Source organism: Trichoderma evansii (genome assembly GCF_050947405.1).
Source record: "Trichoderma evansii strain SZMC 28006 chromosome Unknown GGI43scaffold_25, whole genome shotgun sequence".
Taxonomy (NCBI): Eukaryota; Fungi; Ascomycota; class Sordariomycetes; order Hypocreales; family Hypocreaceae; genus Trichoderma; species Trichoderma evansii.
The window spans coordinates 317,658-336,738 of NW_028145181.1; the positions used below are offsets into that span (position 1 = coordinate 317,658).

At 48.4% G+C, this 19,081-nt stretch overlaps 8 protein-coding genes across 8 annotated transcripts; 4 read left to right on the forward strand and 4 right to left on the reverse strand.

The window, feature by feature from the left end:
• Nucleotide 1: 1 nt before the first annotated feature.
• On the reverse strand, nt 2-1,935 carry GGI43DRAFT_215878 (apoptosis-antagonizing transcription factor). Its single transcript, XM_083200267.1, has 2 exons — nt 1,789-1,935; nt 2-1,730 (listed from the first exon to the last, which is right to left on the reverse strand). The coding sequence occupies exons 1-2, from the start codon at nt 1,847-1,849 to the stop codon at nt 148-150; spliced, it is 1,644 nt and encodes a 547-aa protein (XP_083056706.1). The 5' UTR covers nt 1,850-1,935; the 3' UTR covers nt 2-147.
• Nucleotides 1,936-2,030: 95 nt separating this feature from the next.
• On the forward strand, nt 2,031-3,412 carry GGI43DRAFT_215937 (P-loop containing nucleoside triphosphate hydrolase protein). Its single transcript, XM_083200269.1, has 5 exons — nt 2,031-2,286; nt 2,337-2,463; nt 2,539-2,658; nt 2,713-2,937; nt 3,006-3,412. The coding sequence occupies exons 1-5, from the start codon at nt 2,224-2,226 to the stop codon at nt 3,374-3,376; spliced, it is 906 nt and encodes a 301-aa protein (XP_083056707.1). The 5' UTR covers nt 2,031-2,223; the 3' UTR covers nt 3,377-3,412.
• A 169-nt stretch (nt 3,413-3,581) lies between these two features.
• On the reverse strand, nt 3,582-4,956 carry GGI43DRAFT_215965 (tudor domain-containing protein). Its single transcript, XM_083200270.1, has 3 exons — nt 4,714-4,956; nt 3,932-4,643; nt 3,582-3,873 (listed from the first exon to the last, which is right to left on the reverse strand). The coding sequence occupies exons 1-3, from the start codon at nt 4,762-4,764 to the stop codon at nt 3,788-3,790; spliced, it is 849 nt and encodes a 282-aa protein (XP_083056708.1). The 5' UTR covers nt 4,765-4,956; the 3' UTR covers nt 3,582-3,787.
• A 1,748-nt stretch (nt 4,957-6,704) lies between these two features.
• On the forward strand, nt 6,705-8,881 carry GGI43DRAFT_215970 (uncharacterized protein). The gene has a single exon (XM_083200272.1). The coding sequence runs from the start codon at nt 6,937-6,939 to the stop codon at nt 8,698-8,700; it is 1,764 nt and encodes a 587-aa protein (XP_083056709.1). The 5' UTR covers nt 6,705-6,936; the 3' UTR covers nt 8,701-8,881.
• Nucleotides 8,882-9,353: 472 nt separating this feature from the next.
• Nucleotides 9,354-10,756, reverse strand: GGI43DRAFT_215968 (holocytochrome c synthase CYC3). Its single transcript, XM_083200271.1, has 3 exons — nt 10,537-10,756; nt 9,794-10,485; nt 9,354-9,735 (listed from the first exon to the last, which is right to left on the reverse strand). Exons 1-3 carry the CDS (start codon nt 10,621-10,623, stop codon nt 9,456-9,458), a joined length of 1,059 nt encoding a protein of 352 aa, XP_083056710.1. The 5' UTR covers nt 10,624-10,756; the 3' UTR covers nt 9,354-9,455.
• A 166-nt stretch (nt 10,757-10,922) lies between these two features.
• On the forward strand, nt 10,923-13,690 carry GGI43DRAFT_415553 (ABC1 kinase family protein). The gene is made up of 2 exons (XM_083207163.1): nt 10,923-13,083; nt 13,150-13,690. Exons 1-2 carry the CDS (start codon nt 11,044-11,046, stop codon nt 13,192-13,194), a joined length of 2,085 nt encoding a protein of 694 aa, XP_083056711.1. The 5' UTR covers nt 10,923-11,043; the 3' UTR covers nt 13,195-13,690.
• A 127-nt stretch (nt 13,691-13,817) lies between these two features.
• Nucleotides 13,818-16,015, forward strand: GGI43DRAFT_415554 (uncharacterized protein). Its single transcript, XM_083207164.1, has one exon. The coding sequence runs from the start codon at nt 13,956-13,958 to the stop codon at nt 15,699-15,701; it is 1,746 nt and encodes a 581-aa protein (XP_083056712.1). The 5' UTR covers nt 13,818-13,955; the 3' UTR covers nt 15,702-16,015.
• GGI43DRAFT_216034 (uncharacterized protein) lies at nt 15,897-18,627 on the reverse strand. The gene has a single exon (XM_083200274.1). The coding sequence runs from the start codon at nt 18,123-18,125 to the stop codon at nt 16,092-16,094; it is 2,034 nt and encodes a 677-aa protein (XP_083056713.1). The 5' UTR covers nt 18,126-18,627; the 3' UTR covers nt 15,897-16,091.
• Nucleotides 18,628-19,081: the final 454 nt, after the last annotated feature.

Consider the following 19,081-nt stretch of genomic DNA (forward strand, 5'->3'; position numbering starts at 1 on the left):
CATCAGAGATTATTTGATAGTGTAAAAGAAATTATTAACAATGTATTTCTTATCCAATTTGGCCGATATCTTTTTAGCCGTCTATCAGTCTCATTCTATAAAAATGGAGAAAAGAAAAGAAAAAATATCCTCTTTAGCTCTCTTCTCTTATCTAAACAGCCGAAGTCCTTCATCCTGTTTGTACAGAGCCTCCATCTCATCGTCCTCGCTTTCCTCTTCATTCAACTCCATCTTTTGGCCGAATAGAGTGCCAAAGAAGCGGTCAATTGCACCCTGCTCCCATGCTCTCCTATCCTCTGAAGCCATGAAGTTCTGTAATTTCTCGTGCACTGTAAATCGCAACTTTCGCCCCTTGCTTGCCTTCCTGTCTACAACCTTTCGAGTCTTGGCTTCCTTGTTGGCGGTGAGCATAACAGACGCCACGGCGCTTGACTGCTCTGCAGCCGACTCGACAGTGCGTTGATCCACAAGCTCTTTCAATAAGAGCTGGTAAAAGTCAGCATCGTCGTAGATATCCTCGCTCTCAGTAACCTTCTTGGAAGCTTGAACTGGTGCGCAAGATCGAGGCACTCGCGTACGCTTGACAAGCCGGCCGTCAGGATTGGCAAGCTGGTCTTGCAAAGCACTGATGAGCGTCTTGGGCTTGGCACCCAGTCTGCTTGCTGGAGCGGCCACAGTGACGCTTTGCACCTTGCGAGACCACTTGTCTAATCTATCTTCTCGGAATTTGATAGCTCTTTGGTCATCTTCTTGAATCTGCTCCCAAATTTGCTGGTTCGAAAAATCAATATCCAATACTCGCTTGCGTTTACTGCCCGCGGCAGTTGGTGGAGCTAGGTTTTCTCGAAGGTCGCTGATGGTGTTTAGCAGCTTAATAGCGGCTTCCTCAGCAGCCTCGTAAGCCTCCGTCTCGGAACTTGAGTCTGAGTCCAAAGTAGTGAACGTGTTGGCGGCAACAATTGCTTTTTGAAGTCGAATACGCATGTTAAGCAACCCATCGTAGATTTTCCTCTGTTGTTGAATAGCAATTCCCTTTTGTACCTCAGTCTGGTTTGATGAAGCGTCCAGAGAAGGCTTTGCAGCTTGTTTGCCTGATTCTTTATCTTCGTCTTCATCCTCCTCGTCTTCATCTTCATCCTCCTCTTCGTCATCCTCTTCATCCTCATCTTCATCCTCATCCTCATCCTCATCCTCATCAGAGGCTCCACCATTCAGCAATGCATCAAGACCATCGTCCATATCCTCGTCAGAGTCTTCCTCTTCATCTTCTTCATTTTCTGCCTCGTCGGAATCTTCTTCGCCCTCAGACGCAGACATAAAATCCGCTGCAGTAGCTCGCTTATTCTTCGGCTTCTTGGGCTTTGAGCTACCACGGAATACGAAAGAGTCCAATCGCTCGTCATCAGACTCTGCTAGAGCGTTGTCACTGCTGATTTCCGAGTCGCTAGCTTCCGCAGTATCGGCTTCTAAATTGGCAGTCTCCGGATCATCGAATTCAGCGTCGTCGTCCTCGTCGTCCTCTTCCTCTTCCTCGTCCTCCTCATCGCTGCTCTGTTCCAGGGCATCGCGCGAAACTCGAGATCCGCGGTATTGCTTTCCCAGAGAAATACCCTCTTTCTCTCTAAGCTTACTGTGTCCAACAGTCACATAATGTTCTGTGCCAGCGTGTTCATCCTCGCTGTCACTTCCATTGTCATTGTCGTTATTCACATTGGCTTCGGGGTCGTAATCTACCTATTATTAGTATACAATAGATGGTTAAGAAAGTATAATACCAAGTTACAATACCTTTGACCAATTCCTCATCCGGGTCTTGGAATGCCTTTGCGCGTCCTTTTGTTTTGGCCATTTTGAACGTGATCTCGCTGGGTTGAGAGTTTGTTCAAGCCCCACGCTGGGATTTTTTCTGCCGTCTAGAAACAGCTGCGACTAAACTTTTAGGCGGTGAATCATGGCAAAAATTAGCTTGCATAAATTGCAAGCAGGCCGAAATACACTAACCATCTATGGCTTATATAAGTGGGTCTTTTGATACTGTCTCCTCCAATATTACACGAGCGAGCTTCTTAGAACGCAATTATTACTCTACGGGTAGAAGACTGATATTGGCCAAAGTCGGCATCTTGCACCACATGAGTTTAATGATTTAAATCAATTGAAATGGCCTACGCTTTACTGTTGATTTCATAGTGTTATTAAGATCTTTCAGCATAATCATCAACAATGCGCTCTACTTCTTCGCTGCTCTTTCGAGCTGTAAGAGCTCTTCAGCATGAAAATCCACTGGTGGGACTTTAACGTTCTATAGTAAGAGGCTCCCACTGATAACATCTTAGGGTCTCCCTCGATCGGGTACTCCGCCAAACTGGCCGAAACGGCCTCAGAGGCGGAAGATTACCGGTGTAGACAAAGTCATCGCCGTCTCTTCTGCCAAAGGCGGCGTCGGCAAAAGCACTGTTGCTGGTGGGTAGGCCCAATTCTGCCCATTTAAGAAGAACCAAGCAGCCATAGGGCCAGCTCACAATTGATATGAAACAGCAAACTTATCACTAGCCTTTGCTAAACTTGGATTCCGCGCTGGAATATTGGATACCGACATTTTTGGCCCATCTATTCCGACCTTATTCGATCTATCAGGGGAGCCTAGGCTATCTAGTAGTAAGTAAAATAGTTCTTAATACTAATACGATACTATGGCTAACATAATTTTAGACAATCAGTTAATACCTCTAACAAACTACGGAGTTAAGACAATGTCAATGGGCTATCTGGTGGGAGAGAGTGCTCCAGTTGTGTGGAGAGGACCAATGGTTATGAAGGCGATTCAGCAACTCCTCCACGAAGTAGATTGGGGTGGTTTGGATATTCTTGTGTTGGATTTGCCTCCCGGAACAGGTGATACGCAGCTGACCATTACCCAGCAAGTTATTCTGGACGGTAAGTAACTGTTTCTTCTTCACAAGGAGCACAATTCTTTTCATTCTCTCGAATGCTAATCAACCCAGGGTCTGTTATTATCACTACACCACATACTTTGGCAACGAAAGATGCGGTCAAGGGCATCAACATGTTCAAAACAGTTGGCGTCAACATCCTTGGCATGGTGCAGAACATGTCTCTCTTTAATTGTCCTCACTGCCATCAGGATACTCACGTGTTTGGGTCAAATAAGAAGGTGGAAAAGCTATGTCAAGAACATGAAATTGAGTTTCTAGGAGACATCCCGCTTCATCCCAACATCGGTGATGACGGAGAGAGAGGAAAGCCGACTGTCGTCGCTGAGCCATCCAGCGAACGAGCATCAAGATTTCTCGATATAGCTAAAGCTATCTGCCCCAAGATCGATCTAAAGGAACACGGGCATCACAGTCACTAACTCTTCCTGTTCTCCTTTTCAAGCAGAAAATAAAAATAAAAATAATATACTTAGACGGCGTGCTCGGAGAATTAAACCTCGTTTGATGAAAGGGTGGTCGTTTGAACCTGCCATCGTAACTTAGCAATGCATTCCACATCCCAAAGGGGGCCGCCTATTCTTGAATAAAGCATGTTGTATTTTGCCAAATGGCAACCAATATTCCCATAACCTAATTCTTCTCTCGAAGCCGCGATATCAAAATTCTGGTGTAAAAAAAAAGCCAAATGCATAAATGTTAGCCTCTTCAACAACATATCGCAAGGCATATTACCGCGGTATCAACAATAGTTTCCCTGCTCCCTAACGCCTCTAATTTCTTTGACATCAATTCAAGCTTTTCCCATACTGCCTAATCTAGGCAAGGCATTCTTAGTCGAGTTCTTCATTAACTTGGTAGATGTGGCGACTACGTGTGGGATCCTTGCTCATTGACTTGCCAGAGCCAGTAAATCCAACTAGTTCAGAAACGTTAGCAAAATGTACCGTCCATATTAAGATTTATGTGAGCCTTACCTCTCCCATGGATTCCCTCAGGTGTACGAAACATAGAGTCCTTCTTGTTAGATTTACCAAACTTTGACTTGGCGTTGAAATCTTGCCATTTGGACTTGCCAGCTTCTAACTCTTTATTGGCCTTGATCTTCTTTGGCTTGGGTGGTTTAACAGCATCTTTTTCTGCGTCTGGCTCTTTTTTCACCTCCGGGTACATCGTGGCGCCGGCCGAGCTAACAACTCCGGGAGCCGGCGTGGTGGACACTGGGGTACTTGATGCTGATGCAGGGCCTTCGGCTTTTCGTTTATTGGAAATAGGACGAATATCTCTTGATCGGAGCGTCTCAGTGTTGTCGTAGGTCTTGAACTTTACGATATAGATAGGATCCGTAGATGATCCCGTGATGGAAGTGATACGCGCCGGATAGAAACCCTTGTCGCCCGAAAGCCATTTTGCCATGACGGAATCATTGACCTGGTATTGCACAGCAACCTCTTCCTTTTCCTCAGCCGGTGGTGCAGCCTTTTTGAATGCAGGATGGTTCTCTTTTGACCACTTGGCCGGCTCTGGAGGAGGCGCGGCTGGTTTTAGATCAGGTTTGGGTGCCTGCTTCGACTTCAGATCGGCAATGTTTTCGTCAAGGAGATCGACAAAGTTCTTCAGCTCTCCTTGGAGCGCATGGAGCTCAGTATTATCGGGGTCATCGCGGATTTGGGCAAAAACGAGGTCCAGCTAAACTCGTGTTAACAACCGGTTTCAGGGTGGGAAATGGTATCAGGGCAGCAAGAGTCTCGGTTCGTACCTGTTCTTGGTAGGTTTGGCGCTCTGCCTGGAGCTCCGAGATTGAAGACATCGTTCAACTATTGGCTCGTATGTTACGCAGGTACTAAGGTTAGATAAAAGAAGGCCGATGGAGAATGTCGCGACGCTTTAGAGTTCAAAAAAAGGCTAAAGCTCAAACTGCGACTCCGTAAATGCTCTGTATCATGTATGGAGATAAGAATCCGGCTGTGGGGCGAAAGTATCGTATCAAAGATTGTAGAAAGTCACGTGATGATTCATACCAGCTGCAATTCAGTTGGTGACGTGATATTTGTACTTGTAAAGATAGAAAGATGTGCCAATTGATAGAACATTTTCTAGCTACCTTGGAATTATAATTTTAACATGCCGAGATGTCCAACTTGCAGAACCTATGCATTGTTGTTACGGTGGGTTGAAGAGTGAATGAATTTATCAGCTTTGATCTGTAACCACTCCGGGATCGGGGCTAGAACGAATAGTAAGCGTATTGTTTCGATTTCGTCGTCTGGCAGCACTCCAAAACTCCATACAAAACCCTTTCTTTTACTATTAAAATCACTAAACATTTCAAGTCCTATTATTGGCGGTAGTTGCTACTTTTGTAGGCTAAAATGGAAAAGGGGGACGCGGCAATGGAGCGTTCCGGAGAAGCCAACGTCATTGCTACATTGCGAGCAAGGGTGTAGGTGTCTCCAAGTACAGCGTGGGAACAAGTTTTTCGCAACCTCGAGGATATTGGGCAACGATGCACAGATTGGGCAATTCTAGGCAGCAGCTATATGGCCCAGAATCCCGTACCCCAGATAGAGCCTGAAAACCCCATGGGCTTTTAATTACATCGAGAGCCGTGGGGGGCGTGTAAGACGGCTTTGGCACGCCGAGCCTCGCTCAACCTGCACAGCTGGCTGCGCGCTCCGACAGGTTGCATGGCCAGCCTCATTGTTGGTAGAGGTAGAGAGCCCAATCTCGAAAAGTCGTACAAAGGGCCCTTCACCGGTGCGCCACTCACCTAAACATTAAAACATTGAACGAGCCCGGATTCGCCATTTTGGGAGAGCGAGATTGGACGGTAGCACTACCTGATGCGGCCCAAGAGCAGCGTGGAACGCCAAGGAAGTACAGGAATCCAGGATGGAGCAGACACAGCGCCCATTCGGTACTAGGTAGCAGCCAATGCGTAGTATGACGCAAATTATGCCATGGCACTGAATAAGGTGGTTGATTAGAGCTAAGACAATGTTTTGCCTGCATTCCAGCCAAGCAACAGAAGACAAGAGAAAAGAGCTGGGAACAGAGAAGGAAGAAAGAAGGGAAATTGACAATAATAACAATACACCTGTAACACAATGCCAGTGCTAGCAGTACTAATACCTAGTCGATGGACCGAAAGCTTAAGTTGTTAACTCCATTACGTATGTTAGCTCCTGGTATTCCGCACTTCGCATCAGCATTTTGATGGCCAACTCTGATGGGCCACAAAAAGAGCAAACAAAGCAGAAGCCCGACAGAAGCCTCGCCGTCCAGCCTCAACCACTGCGCTGGCCCGGCCACCCTCCATCTCCTCTTCTCTCCTCCTGTCTCTCCGGCTGCATCAAAGACCCGGTTCGGCGGTCTGTCTCGGGAAGAGCGACTATTCCTTTATTAGGGCATGACAATTACACTTTGTTCAACCCTCCTCCACCTGCCGCGAGCAGCAAACGCATCGCACTTTTTTTTCTCCTAAAGCCAGCCCAGTCACCGTCTTTCCGCCTCTCTTAAAGCTCATCTTCTCGTCCATCAGTCATCCTGCATCCTGCATCCTTCATCCCTTCCCGGCCGCGCCAATTCGCATTCCCAGCCCTTTTGCCGCTCAGCCGTGCTGGACGCCTGGAGCACTTTTTTTACAGGTGCCGCCATCAATTGACCCCCCTGGACTGTCCGGAAGCCCGCCTGTCGCATCGCGTCGCTTTGAGCCGACATCAACCACCCTTTATAGCCATTCACACGTGTCTCACCCTCCACCAGGAGCCCTTTCGGTGCCGGCTTTAGTAGGCCACAGGCACTTACAAGCCCGCCGTCCATCGAGTCCAGAGCTCTGCGCATCGCATCGCATCATCCCAATCGAGATCGAGGCGGCTCTTCTGCAGTTCCTCTGCCGTAGTGACAGAAGAGCCATCGCCAACCCGTTCGTCTTGAGCAATATAGCCCTGCGCGGCCCAGCCAGCGCAAAACCACCGCAGCCATGGCGTCCGAGAGTGACCAAGACAGCGCATCTGCATCTGCATCTGCATCTGCCGCGACCGGGGGCCAATCAAAGCGCCCTCCCCTCAACCATCACGCCAGCGACCACAGCGACGCCAACACTGTCACCTCCTCAGGCCATCCGCATCATCGCCCAAAACACCAGAAACAACGCCACGTTGGCCGCCTCCACGGTCGTGTGCCCTCTTCCAGCAAGGTTCTGCACAAGCCACACAACAGCTCGTCTAGAATCAATCTAGGCAAGAAGCAAGGCTCTCCAACCGACCTCGAATCCCAATTCGCTCAGCGACCCGTGCCGCACCGCCGCGCGACCAGCGAGGTCAAATTGACGCAGCCAGGCTCAGATACGGCCATCCCCAAGAGCTTATCCCAGGGCAACCTGAAGCGCAATCGTTCACACGTCGAGATCAGCAAGCGCACAAAGTCCTCTTCCTCTGACAAGCTAAAACGCACCGCCAGCGGTACCGGTATTCACAAAGCCACCAAGTCCCAGGTTCACTTCGACCTCGGTTCGGATGACCCAGAAGACGAATGGGTTGATGCCAGTGGCTCTAATTCGCCTTATTTGTCGCGAAAGGGCTCATTAAATAGCAGCACGCATTCTTCTTTCCCTCCCGGAGGCAGTGCGGCAAATTCGCGCCCGCAGACTCCAAGCGCGTCGACTGCAGCGCCAGCGGTGGCATCATCAATAGAAGAATCAGCAGAGGCCTCGGCGGAGGAATCGACAGCGCGACCGGAATTATCGTCATCGCCCTCTCGTAAAGCAACAGAGCGAAAAGATTACCCGACGACGCGACTACTACAGAGAATCTCGTCTCACGGCGCTCCACCTCAAATGTCCACAGAAATGGCAAAGGCTACTCCTACGCATATATCGCCGGCCTCGACCAGCCACGAGCCCTCTCCGCCGACCGGAAGCCAGCAAGATGGACTTATTTCGCGCTTCGTCGAAGTCGTCCCCGGCTCAGGCCTCACCAGCGAGGGTTCATTCTACAACCCTGTTCGCGGAGGAGGCTCTCATCGATCTGAGGACCTTGTTCGCCGGCCGCATTCAATGGCGAACTTATCAAGATCCCACGAGTATCATGCTAGCGAAGATGTGTCTCCGATAGAGAGTGATATTAGCGCTCTAGTACCTAAACCTGCCAGAAGAACAGCTGCACCCTCGGCAGTCACGTCGCGTACACAACAGAAGCTTAACCTGCAGCGCGCCAGTTCATCTCTTGAGCCCGGACAAGCCGTCCCTGGTCTTGGTGGAGCTGTAGGAACTGGGCCTTTAATCGGTATTGGCGATCCAGGACATGACGGAGGCAATAGTCGAGACCCCCGTGTTACCAAGCTCTTGGAGCGGACGGGGATGGAATACTTAGTCGTCCGGCGTCACCAAAACCCCATCGTAAGGTCACTGAACCGCCTCAGCCACATCCCGGGAATGGACAAGACCAAGAGGATCCCTCGTACCAATACAGGCTCAACGACAGCCAGCAAACGGTCAACGGATCCCACAGCTCGCCATATTCGAAACATTAGCATGCCTGAGGGACGTCAAGCACCCTCAATCAAACGAACGGCTTCGGTGAAGACAAACGGCGCAGGCTCGAGCTACGAAGGAGATGATATGAGCCGACTAAACGAAAGACTTAGTGGCTCCAGCTTGGTTGGAGGCGAGGAGGAGGATGGTATGACCACTCTCCTTCGCAACCTGTGGGATAAGCCAATGGATCTCAGTGCTAGCCAAGATTGAAGAGTTTCTGCCATATCATGGGGCGGAAAAAGCGCAACAATAGCCGTTTGCACGACAAGCATCAAATAGACAAAGCTATGGCTCGATTTGCAATGGGCAAATCCATGAAGCCAATATCGAGATGAATTATGCTAGCACATCAGCAAGTATATACGGCGAGGGGGGCAATTGTCTACCCCCGGAGCATAAGAGCCAGTCAAAGAGCTCACTAACAGCGACGAAACCTTCGACGCAACTTTATTTTTTCTTCTTCCGCTTAACCAATTAACTGGGGGACAATATTTTTGGTGGTTTTCGGAGTTTATAGGATACAATGTGGAATCACGGTTTTGTATCTCCTGTTCAACATAAGCGTATCTGTAGATGCAGAGGTACTATTGTATAAAGCGTAGGAGAAGTAGTGGAGGAAATACATTTGCTATGCGAAGGGGATATAAGCGTAACTCGATACATACAAAATTAATGACTTATTCTTCTTTCACTTTCTCTCTCTTTATTGGCCTTTATTTCAGCAGCTACACAACGGTCGATCAAGCTGCTGCGAGGAATTAGATTAAAAGCAAAAATTGATGTACAGGCACAAATGGCACTCATAGAATTGGATATAAGCTAAATATACAGCAAACTGATGATATCTAATACACAGTAACGCCTATCCCATTCGTGATAGTATACATATACAAACATAATCGTGAAATTTTAAGAGCAGGGAATTGTATGCCAAAAGATGCCATAGACTCATTAATCATTTAGGCTCAAGACTTATTAACTGCGTTGTGGCGAAAGAATGGCTGCGGGTTCTGTTCTCGCTGGTCACCTCCGATAGCCTTCCACCACACGTCTGTGCTCCATCGGATGATTCGCTCTGCGCTTCCTAGAGGTGTGGCAGCAGGTCGGACATCCAGGTAGAAGACGGGTTCTCCAGTTGGCTCGGGCTCTCCAGAGTAGTAATCGATGACGTATCGAATCTCTTTCGATTCACCGTTGACATTTCGAGAGACAAACCAGTCATGGCGATCGAAGGGCAGATCAGTTCTATATCTTGTTAGCATTTTTCGTTCTCGTGGAGATTGGATAGAAGGTTTCATCTTACCCAAACTTGGAAGGATAGATCCAGCCCAGGACTTGCAACATCGTGGCTTTGGGGGTAAGGTCCTTAGGACGGCCTTGGAATCGGATGAGAGTCGGGGTGACGTTTGTGCCATCCCAGTTGCGATCCATCTCCTCTGATGTGTGCTCTTCTCCCCGTTTGCAGACTTGCCATCCTTTGTATAGTCCTCGTGCGAAGCGCTCTTCCCAGCCAATGATTTCTTGCCATGCACCCTCGTTCAGAAAGTTGTGGACAGAGACCATAGACTCAACGGCCGTAATGTCGGTATCGGTATATCCCTTGCGCAACAAAGCATTGTACATTTGCTGAGGCGAAGGGTACTCCCACGTGCCCTCGCCGTCTCCCCTAGGAATGGTAGATTCCTCTCGCTCGACCGGCAGTGCCATCGTCTGATTAGCCGCGGGCTTCTGTGACAGATCTGGGAACATGTAGTTCAGAGGGTTGAGTTGAGAGAGCACCGACTTGGGCTCTTCCTTCTCTCGGGCGGCATGGGGCACAGGGCATCCAGACGTCGATGGTGGTGGCGAGCCATGAGGCACTGGGCATCCAGATGCTGGCGATGGCGATGATGAACCATGAGGTACGGGGCATCCGGAAGCTGATGATTTCTCGGAGGGCTTGGATTTGTGTGGGTTGAAAGAATCGGCGGATTTCTGGTGCATTGGACAACCGGCCTGCAATACGTGAGCTTCTATCAGATTTGCGTCGCAAATCAATAATCATACCGGAGGCTCTTTGTTTGATGACATGGGTGGGTGTCCCGCAGGAAGCCCAGCCGGAGGAGAGGCAGGTTCAGCCCAAAACCAGCCCATTGTGAGATATGAAAGTTATAGGAGATATTAAACAATTAAAAAGAATAATAGAAAAGTTGAAGTGTTGTTTGCTGCAAATGCGCAAGAGAGTTGCTGAGAAATTCGGAGAATAGCAGGGTGGATGAGATCAGAGGCTAAAAATTTCTTAAACCAAATCGGCCAAGCCCGAAACTTCTTTTTTTTGTTCTGGCCCGGTGCCTAGGTGGGCACGTGTTTACCCGGGAAATCGCCGTGTCAATCATACGTCACCGATTCGGATTCCCGTGTTGCAGGGATTCGTGCAGAAGAAGCTTGTGATTCCGGGTCGATGCTCTATTTTTTTCGCTCTTCCTTTTTCTGGTGTGTTTGAGCCGCGGAAACTCTTCATGAGTATTTGACTATGACAGTAGCCCGTATCGGCCTGGAATTGAGTCCGCCGATATGAGGGCTGGCTTTGTCTTTGGCCGGCTTTGCGGGCGCACCTTGTGGCGGCCGTATGCGCTGCGCCAAACTATATGTCGGAGCGGTTCTGAGTCGTGTAATTGGATTCACATAACGAGGCCGCCAGCATGGAAAGGAAAACCAAGGAGCCGGATAACGTTGCATGCTTCGGCTGGTGCTGCACTTGGCACAGGAGCTTTTGTCCAGCTATTACAGACGGATAATGGAGATGCTGATGAGACTGGCGAATCTCGCATGTTGGAAGCATCCAGAGCTGAGATCAGGAGGTCCATTGACGATGACGACCGCGGAATATCTCGAATTATACACGAGATTTTACTCCTTTGGGACGCTTATATCTTGGAGCCAATTTGTACCGGAGTCAGGTTTCTACATTTGGTGGTTATTTTCGTACCCGTCATTCTTTCAGTCCCTGTAATCTGGTTTGGCCGGCGGCATCCTGATAAAGATGGTGAACGAAGCGGCACCCTCTGGTGGTATGGCTTCCTTGTACAATCCATGGAATGGGCAGGCCCGGCATTTATCAAACTCGGACAGTGGGCGGCATCGAGAACTGACATCTTCCCCACGGCCATGTGTGATACAATGTCGAAGCTGCATTCAAATGCTCCGGCTCATTCCATGCATGTCACCCGTAAGACAGTTGAGGCTGCATTCAATGGACGCAAGTTTGAGGACATATTCGACGAATTCTACGAAACACCTCTTGGAGTCGGTGCAATTGCGCAAGTGTACAAAGCAAAGCTCAAACCTGATCTTGCAGCACCGCAAGATCTTGAGCCCGACTCACGGGGGCCACGGTTACTATCACAAAATGTAAAGCACCAAGTGAGGACGGTGTTGAAAAGCTCTCCAAAGCAAGTCCCATCAACCTACGTTGCAGTCAAGGTACTGCATCCCAAAGTCGAACGCATAGTGCGTAGAGACTTGAAGATTATGGGCTTCTTTGCTTCAATGCTTAATACCATCCCTACGATTGAATGGCTATCTCTACCGGATGAAGTTGCTCAGTTCGGCCAAATGATGAAGCTTCAACTAGACTTGCGAATAGAAGCAGCCAACTTGGAGACTTTCAGAAAGAATTTCAAGGACAGGACGACTGTCTCGTTCCCTTTCCCCTATTCTGAGTTCACCACCCGCAATGTCCTTATTGAGGAATTTGCTCAGGGCATCCCCCTCGCAGACTTCATGGAGAGCGGAGGCGGTGTCTTCCAGCATGATATTGCCAATGAGGGATTAGACGCTTTTCTCCGAATGTTGCTGCTGGATAATTTCGTCCACGCCGATCTGCACCCAGGCAATATCATGGTCCGCTTCTATCAATCCGCAAAACCAGATCTTCGATTACGCCGGTCTCCTAAAACACCTAAAACACCGCCTGCCTCAGATAACGACCAACTAGACGTCACGGAACAAGTTCTGGAACGGCTACGCCCATACCGACACCTCAAGGATAGGTCAGCGTGGGAAGCCGAACTGGCCAAGATCGATGCGGAAGGATATCGTCCGCAGCTTGTTTTCATAGACACAGGGCTTGTAACAGAGCTGAATGCGCCCAATCGCGACAATTTCCTAGCCTTGTTCCGAGCTGTCGCCGAGTTTGACGGCTACAAGGCCGGCCATCTGATGTGCGAACGCTGTCGTCAACCTGAGGCTGTGATTGACAAGAAAGTATTCGCTCTCAAAATGCAACATTTAGTACTCAGCGTGAAAAGCCGCACACTTGCACTCGGCAACGTCAAAATTGGTGACATCTTGCAGGAAGTTCTATCCATGGTGCGCAATCATCACGTTCGTTTAGAGGGCGACTTTGTCAACGTCGTCATCAGTATTCTCCTTCTTGAAGGCATCGGTCGAAGCCTAAACCCCAATGTCGATCTGCTGAGCAGCTCGCTTCCGATTTTGAGACAGTTAAGCGCCCAGAGTGGTGCAGAGATGGCGAAACACGGTGATTTTTCGATGATCATGTTATGGATGGGCTTGGAGACGAGAAAGTTCCTGCAAGCCAGCGTTGACGATGTAAGTGTCTCCATTTTAGGGTCATGTCTCTTATCAGTTTTCTTTTGCTAACATACGTGTGTTTAGGTGGAACGATGTGTCAAATACGATCTCCTCTCACCCAATGTATAAAATAATCGAGGATGCTCGTTGTAGAGTAGAGGGCAGGCCTTTATTTTTTCTGATATACAGAGCGGCATACGCGTTTTAATACGCAGCTATTGTAAAATTATGTAACATTATACGAAAGACGTCTTATTGGGACAACCCAAATGATATATAAGACGGGGTTTATGGGAACACGATGGTTTTATAGACATTCAAATAACTCTAACTGTACTATTTTGGTGGTTGTAAATAAAATTCTAAGCTCTTGATGATAACGACCTCTCTCCTTCCTTTAATAGAGGAAGGGTGCAAGGTCTTGATCAGGGCCTAATTCAATGCTCGATTTTGGGCTGACTTGCTATGAATCTGCCTGTAAGCGTAGAAGCAGCAATTCTAACAAACAGTGTGAATAATAAAAATTTCTCTCAATTATCTGCCTCTATTTCTCAATTTAGGAAAATAATAATTTAGCATCTCTTTACAACAACCGCTTTAGAGAGCCATCAGATACCAGCATGGCTGTAACCAGCGTTAGGGTAGCAAAATCCATGCATATAAGAACTCGAGGCAGCCAGCGGCGCGGAATAACCCAAGCCCCTACTCCCGTGTCTTATCTCTCGACCCGCTAAAATTTCCAAATGCTCCTTGTCGACTTTGCACGCTTCCAGGATATTTTTTTTGTCGGGCGCTTAATTGCGTCGCAACACGGTGAAATTTCCGGAACGCGCTTGGATAAGTTTGCAAAAAGCGGTGCATAGTCCGAATACGTCTTCGTGCAGCTCCCAATGGGCGACTCCGACGATTTCGTCCGCCTTCACATCACGCCGTTTGACGCCGAGTTGGTCAAGGTAGTGATTCCTGCCTCAGTCCTTCCGGTCGCTCGTAACATCTCCTACCATACGATTGAAACGTTCCCGGAGAATCGATACGGATTTGTCGAACTCCCCGAAGCGGATGCGGAAAAATTGAAAAAGAAGCTGAACGGAGCGACTCTGAAGGGGTGCAAGATGCGGATTGAGAAGGCTCGCCCCGAGGCGCGGATAGAGCCGACCGGAGAGGAAGATCAAGTTCCTGAAAAGAAGAAGAAATCATCTAAAGATAGCAAAGATGGTTCGAAGAAACGAAAGCGAGAGGTAGATGTTTTGGAGGGCGTGGCGCTGCATGATCGCCAGGTAAAGCGAGGATGGACCGAAACACCGACAACGCACAAGAAGAAGACAAGAAAGGACAAGGACAGCAAAGACAAGGAGAAAAGCAAAGAGAAAGAGAAGAGAAAACGACTTAAGTCCAAATACACAGAAGGAGAAGAGTGCCTGCTGAAGACAAAGCTACCGCCAAACACCTTGAAGAATTTGGCTCCTGGGGAGTTGGAGCACAAGAAGAGGAGCAAGAAGAAGGGTGCTTCACGAGAAGTTGTCATCCATGAATTTGAGAGAACCACAAAATTTCCCAGTTTTCTCAAAGCCTCTGTGGCAACCGACCGGCAAAAGGCGACCGAGTACGTGAAAGGAAAGGGATGGGTTGACGAAGAGGGTAACGTCGTGGAGGAGGTAAAGGAGAAGGAAAAACCAAAGGCGACACAACGGCCGAAGAAAACCCCCAAACCTAAGCCAGAGCCTGAAGAATCGGAAGACGATAGCACCAGCAGCAGTGGTACTTCATCAGAAGGAACATCATCAGAAGATGAGTCCGAGGAAGAGTCTGAAGAAGAGTCTGAAAAGGAGGTAGAAGCTGAGGCGAAGGCGGAAGCTGAAGAAACCCCTAAAGTGCCTCCCCCTGCTGAAAGCAAGGTTGAAAACGAGGAGAATGACGATGACAGCGATACTTCAAGCGATGATTCAAGCGACGACTCAAGCGAGAACGAAGACTCAGAGGAAGAGGAAGAACAACCTTCGAAAGCAGCAGAGAAGTCAACGCCCAAATCTTCATCCAAAGCCAGCGGATCCAAATCCACCCCAGGAAGCACCAAGCCCTTGGCAATCAAGATTCCACCTCCCGAGACAACAACAAATGTCGAAGTACACCCTCTAGAGGCTCTGTATAAGCGGCCGAAACCCGACGGCAATGCACCCACGACCGCCCCGAAAGATGAACCCTTCAGCTTCTTCGGAGGTGGGGACGACGAGGAGGGAGAACAGGATTCTGAAGCCGCACTGGCCGCCGCGCCCATGACACCCTATTCTCGTCAAGACTTTGACTGGCGCAACACGCGAAGTGCTGCTCCAACTCCAGATACAGCTCATCCGTCACGCATGCGCTTTTGGGGCGCTTCTCCCGAGAAGGATGTGGACATGGGGGACGTCGATGCAGTTAATGAACAGGAGGAAGAAGAGGGAGAGGAAGAAGGCTATGGAGAAGATGAAGACGATGAAAATCCTGCAGGAGGGAAACATTCCGCCACGACTGATTTCCAGAAATGGTTCTGGGAGAACAGAAGGGACTTGAATAAGTCGTGGATGACTCGCAGGAAGACGGCGGCGAAGGAGAAGAGACATCGGGAGAATAAAGCAAGGGCGTCAAAAGCGGTGTAAAGCGCAATTTTTCTCATCATACTGGCATGATATGGAGTATAGTTATTTTCATTCATATATTTTTATGAAGAATATCTCTGGTACAATCAAACTTTGATGTATTGTCTAAGTATATTTGATGGCACCCCGTCAGTTTGTCCTAATTTGGGCAGAGATATGCAAAGTAATCCCATTTATAAGAAAGAAGAAACAGCATGAGAAGAGAATAGACTGCGTCGATGCTATATTTGGTATTTGACTACAACATAATATCACTTTACAACAAGATAGAGATTATTCAATAATGAATTAATATTATTATCCAGACGATACAACATAGGAGAAAGACTATAGAAAACTAATAATACTCGCGTATGTTGATGCAATTTAGCTCTCCACCTCTCCACCTCTTCAACTCAGTCTATTTTCTATGTCGTCCTCACAAATGTGAGGCCTATTATCTTCAGAACACGTATCGCATCGGCGCCTATGCATTACTGCGGAACCTCCAACTAGGACTTCCTGTATCCTGGCCCGGTCCTCCACGGACACAGTTGGGCTTCGTTCGATGAACGACCCATTTCCGGATTTGGGGGTATTCGCTGAATAATGGCCCTGGGCCGGCGAATTGTAAGGAGGTAGAGCTCCTGAATGCATTGTTTCTTTAGAATCGGGGCTTCCAGGCGTTCCGTTATTTTTGCTATTGAAGAATCTGCTCAAGATATTTGGCAGAAAATGATCCTGCAAAACCGGAGCCCTGGAATCGTAGGATGCCGTACTTCGACGGCGGTGCCGCGCTGCGCCAATTTGGGTTCCAAAGCTTTTCAAGTTCGCCATTGAAGACTGGGATATGGTTGAACGCCGGGCGTTCTGAGCTTCATTGGTGAAATAGCCGGAGGCATCGCGAGATTGGAAACTATCACCGGCCCAAGAGTTTGAGAATGAGCTCTCGTTAAACGGTGTGTGAGAAAGGCGATCGGCGCGAGATTTAGCTCCTTGGTAGAACGGTTCAGATGATGGCCTATGGTGCAAATCTTCCAAATTAGCAAGGGGCTTGATCCATTCTCGAGTACAATGGCGTGAAAGTAGTTTCGGAAACGAGGTCATGGATGATGCAACGCTGGAAGCTCCAAGAGAGGTTTGCGAGGCCTCTAGTTTCTGGTCTTGATTGTGGCCATGACAGGACGAGGTACGACGTGTTTCAGCAGTATTCCCAGAACTCTCATCTGAAGGACTATCCGTTGCTACAGGAGACTCAGTTGGCTCCTCCGAATGCCCGCCATGTTTCGCCCAAGTGATTGCAGTAATGCTTCGAGGTGAAATTAGTGTCGTCGTCGTCGAAACACCTTGCTTCCAGTCTTTTCTGAGTACATTATGTTTGTAATCAGCATCTGGGATGGTAAATGACGTCTGAGGTATGCTCAAGGTAATAGCCGGATCTGCAGCTATAGATGGCCGAAGATTTATGCGCCGAGTTTCGCTTTCTAGCTTGATTTGGGAGGGCATTTTGCTCTCGTAGGTAGTTTCTTCTTCATGCGTCCTAGTTTTGTCACCGTTTTGCGCTGGTCTCGTGAATTCCAACAGGGCAGCCTCGATGACATTCTCGAGATCCCGCTGTTCAGATGATGAGGCCTCGTCTTTTTCTTCGCTATTGCATGTGGTGTAAAATCGATTTTGTGGTCGGATTGCTTGCAACTGGTGTATTATACTCTTGGTTATGAGTGGAATATCACAGCGGTTCACGATAACGCTTGACTCATCACTGAGTGGTTCTTCTTCTGTATCACTTCTTTCAAATCGATTAACTCTTTTATTGGATTTTGTTTCTGAATCGATGGTCGCCTTTTCTTGAATAGGCTCTGCTGCGGTAGACCAGCCGTTCTGGTATTTTGGAGTCCAAGATACCGGTCGATGTCCAGCATCGACGGTCACCTCGTCTCGATTAGCTGTTTCAATAAGATACCCTACGTGATTCTGCTTAGTGCGAACCAAACGAGTTGGTACACTTTCAACTTCATACTCGCGTGAATTCGAATTGCCCTTTCCTTTGGTCAAGTACCAGGCTAAGCCGGGGACTCTGGGATTAATGATGTAGTAGCACTTGGGACTCCGTACCGGTTGACTGCTCTGGCGCTTTCTGTACGGTTTCTCTGCTGTAGCAACATCAAAATCAACAATAGGTGATGCGATTTGACTTCTCGCCCGGCGCCGGGATATCTTAGACGGTAGATGAGAAGATATAGAGCGGGTCGTCTCTTCAAAGGCCATCTTTTGCTTTTCAGCGGACCGATTATTGATCGACGTAGAGTCCCGAGCAAGATCGAAGTAGCTCCCAAGTTCAGAGCCACGATCTAAATGAGAAATATACTCTTCCATGGCGGTGGACGTACCAGCTCCCAACTCGCCAAAGTCTCGTTGCAAAGGTATGGCGGAGGCGACCGACATGGCTCCCGCATCACTGGTCGAAGGATTGGCTACACATGATTGACCGTCCAGAGGCGTTATATCCTGCCGGCTCGGCTCAGCCGCAGACTCGCTCTCGCATGTGCTCTAATTGCGATCGTGAGCTGCTGCAAAGCCGGGGTAGTCGAGATAGACTGCTATTGGAGAAGATCCCAGCTCGTGACCCCCTGTTTCAATAAGATCGGCAAGTGATTGGCGTATGACGTCTTCCATCGCGGACGCCATTTTTGATAAGCGATTTCAGTTAGAAAACCAATGTCGTCAAGCCGATCTGTGGGTGTCGACACTCGTAATTGACCCAGCTGGAGAAATAAGCGCAGTGGGGTTGGAGGCTGGGGCTGATGGTTACATGAAGTATTAATCCTTGTTGAGGCTCTATGAATATTGCGATTTTCCAAGGATACAACCAGTAATGTTGACTAGTGTGTAATTTAGGTAGGAGGGACAAATCATGCAATCATAGATGGTGGAAGGAAAAAGAATATTAAATTGAGAATAATTATATCAGATGCGATAAACGAAGCTAAGACTTAAAACATGGTAGCTAATAATTGAGGCGATCGCGACGTTGACTGTAGAGCGCTAGTAGTGATAAAGTGATGATCGCCTCAGAGAAGGTGTACCGGACCATAGCTTAAAGAGCAGCTGCCCGTTGATCCTCAAAGGAAGCTGCTAGTGAGATTCCTCCCGTCCAATCTATTCGACGGAGGGTTAATGGTGAAACAAGATCCTGTAAATGCTTTTGTGCGACGACTGGCTGAGACAGCGCGATCATAGGTGTCATAATGTTGCTTCATGCATTAGTGGTGACGATGCTACAGAGTCACGTATGACTTCACCGTGATATGTGACATAATTAGTAGCATACACTGGCGGGGCTGGTATGAAAACTAATGATGAAATTCTGAAATAAATTGTTTAATTTTTTTTATTCTTTT

Excerpts from the sequence above, each read along its gene's own strand:
- GGI43DRAFT_215878 (XM_083200267.1), bottom strand. The coding sequence starts at position 1,849 with ATGGCCAAAACAAAAGGACGCGCAAAGGCATTCCAAGACCCGGATGAG. Across the intron at positions 1,731-1,788 it reads GGATGAGGAATTGGTCAAAG|ATTACGACCCCGAAGCCAAT; the intron begins GTATTGTAACTT and ends AATAATAGGTAG.
- GGI43DRAFT_215937 (XM_083200269.1), top strand. The coding sequence starts at position 2,224 with ATGCGCTCTACTTCTTCGCTGCTCTTTCGAGCTGTAAGAGCTCTTCAG. Across the intron at positions 2,287-2,336 it reads TTCAGCATGAAAATCCACTG|GGTCTCCCTCGATCGGGTAC; the intron begins GTGGGACTTTAA and ends ATAACATCTTAG. Across the intron at positions 2,659-2,712 it reads GGAGCCTAGGCTATCTAGTA|ACAATCAGTTAATACCTCTA; the intron begins GTAAGTAAAATA and ends ACATAATTTTAG.
- GGI43DRAFT_215965 (XM_083200270.1), bottom strand. The coding sequence starts at position 4,764 with ATGTCTTCAATCTCGGAGCTCCAGGCAGAGCGCCAAACCTACCAAGAA. Across the intron at positions 4,644-4,713 it reads GCCAAACCTACCAAGAACAG|CTGGACCTCGTTTTTGCCCA; the intron begins GTACGAACCGAG and ends ACACGAGTTTAG. Across the intron at positions 3,874-3,931 it reads TGAGGGAATCCATGGGAGAG|TTGGATTTACTGGCTCTGGC; the intron begins GTAAGGCTCACA and ends TTTCTGAACTAG.
- GGI43DRAFT_215970 (XM_083200272.1), top strand. The coding sequence starts at position 6,937 with ATGGCGTCCGAGAGTGACCAAGACAGCGCATCTGCATCTGCATCTGCA.
- GGI43DRAFT_215968 (XM_083200271.1), bottom strand. The coding sequence starts at position 10,623 with ATGGGCTGGTTTTGGGCTGAACCTGCCTCTCCTCCGGCTGGGCTTCCT. Across the intron at positions 10,486-10,536 it reads CATCAAACAAAGAGCCTCCG|GCCGGTTGTCCAATGCACCA; the intron begins GTATGATTATTG and ends CACGTATTGCAG. Across the intron at positions 9,736-9,793 it reads ATCTATCCTTCCAAGTTTGG|AACTGATCTGCCCTTCGATC; the intron begins GTAAGATGAAAC and ends AACAAGATATAG.
- GGI43DRAFT_415553 (XM_083207163.1), top strand. The coding sequence starts at position 11,044 with ATGAGGGCTGGCTTTGTCTTTGGCCGGCTTTGCGGGCGCACCTTGTGG. Across the intron at positions 13,084-13,149 it reads TGCAAGCCAGCGTTGACGAT|GTGGAACGATGTGTCAAATA; the intron begins GTAAGTGTCTCC and ends ACGTGTGTTTAG.
- GGI43DRAFT_415554 (XM_083207164.1), top strand. The coding sequence starts at position 13,956 with ATGGGCGACTCCGACGATTTCGTCCGCCTTCACATCACGCCGTTTGAC.
- GGI43DRAFT_216034 (XM_083200274.1), bottom strand. The coding sequence starts at position 18,125 with ATGTCGGTCGCCTCCGCCATACCTTTGCAACGAGACTTTGGCGAGTTG.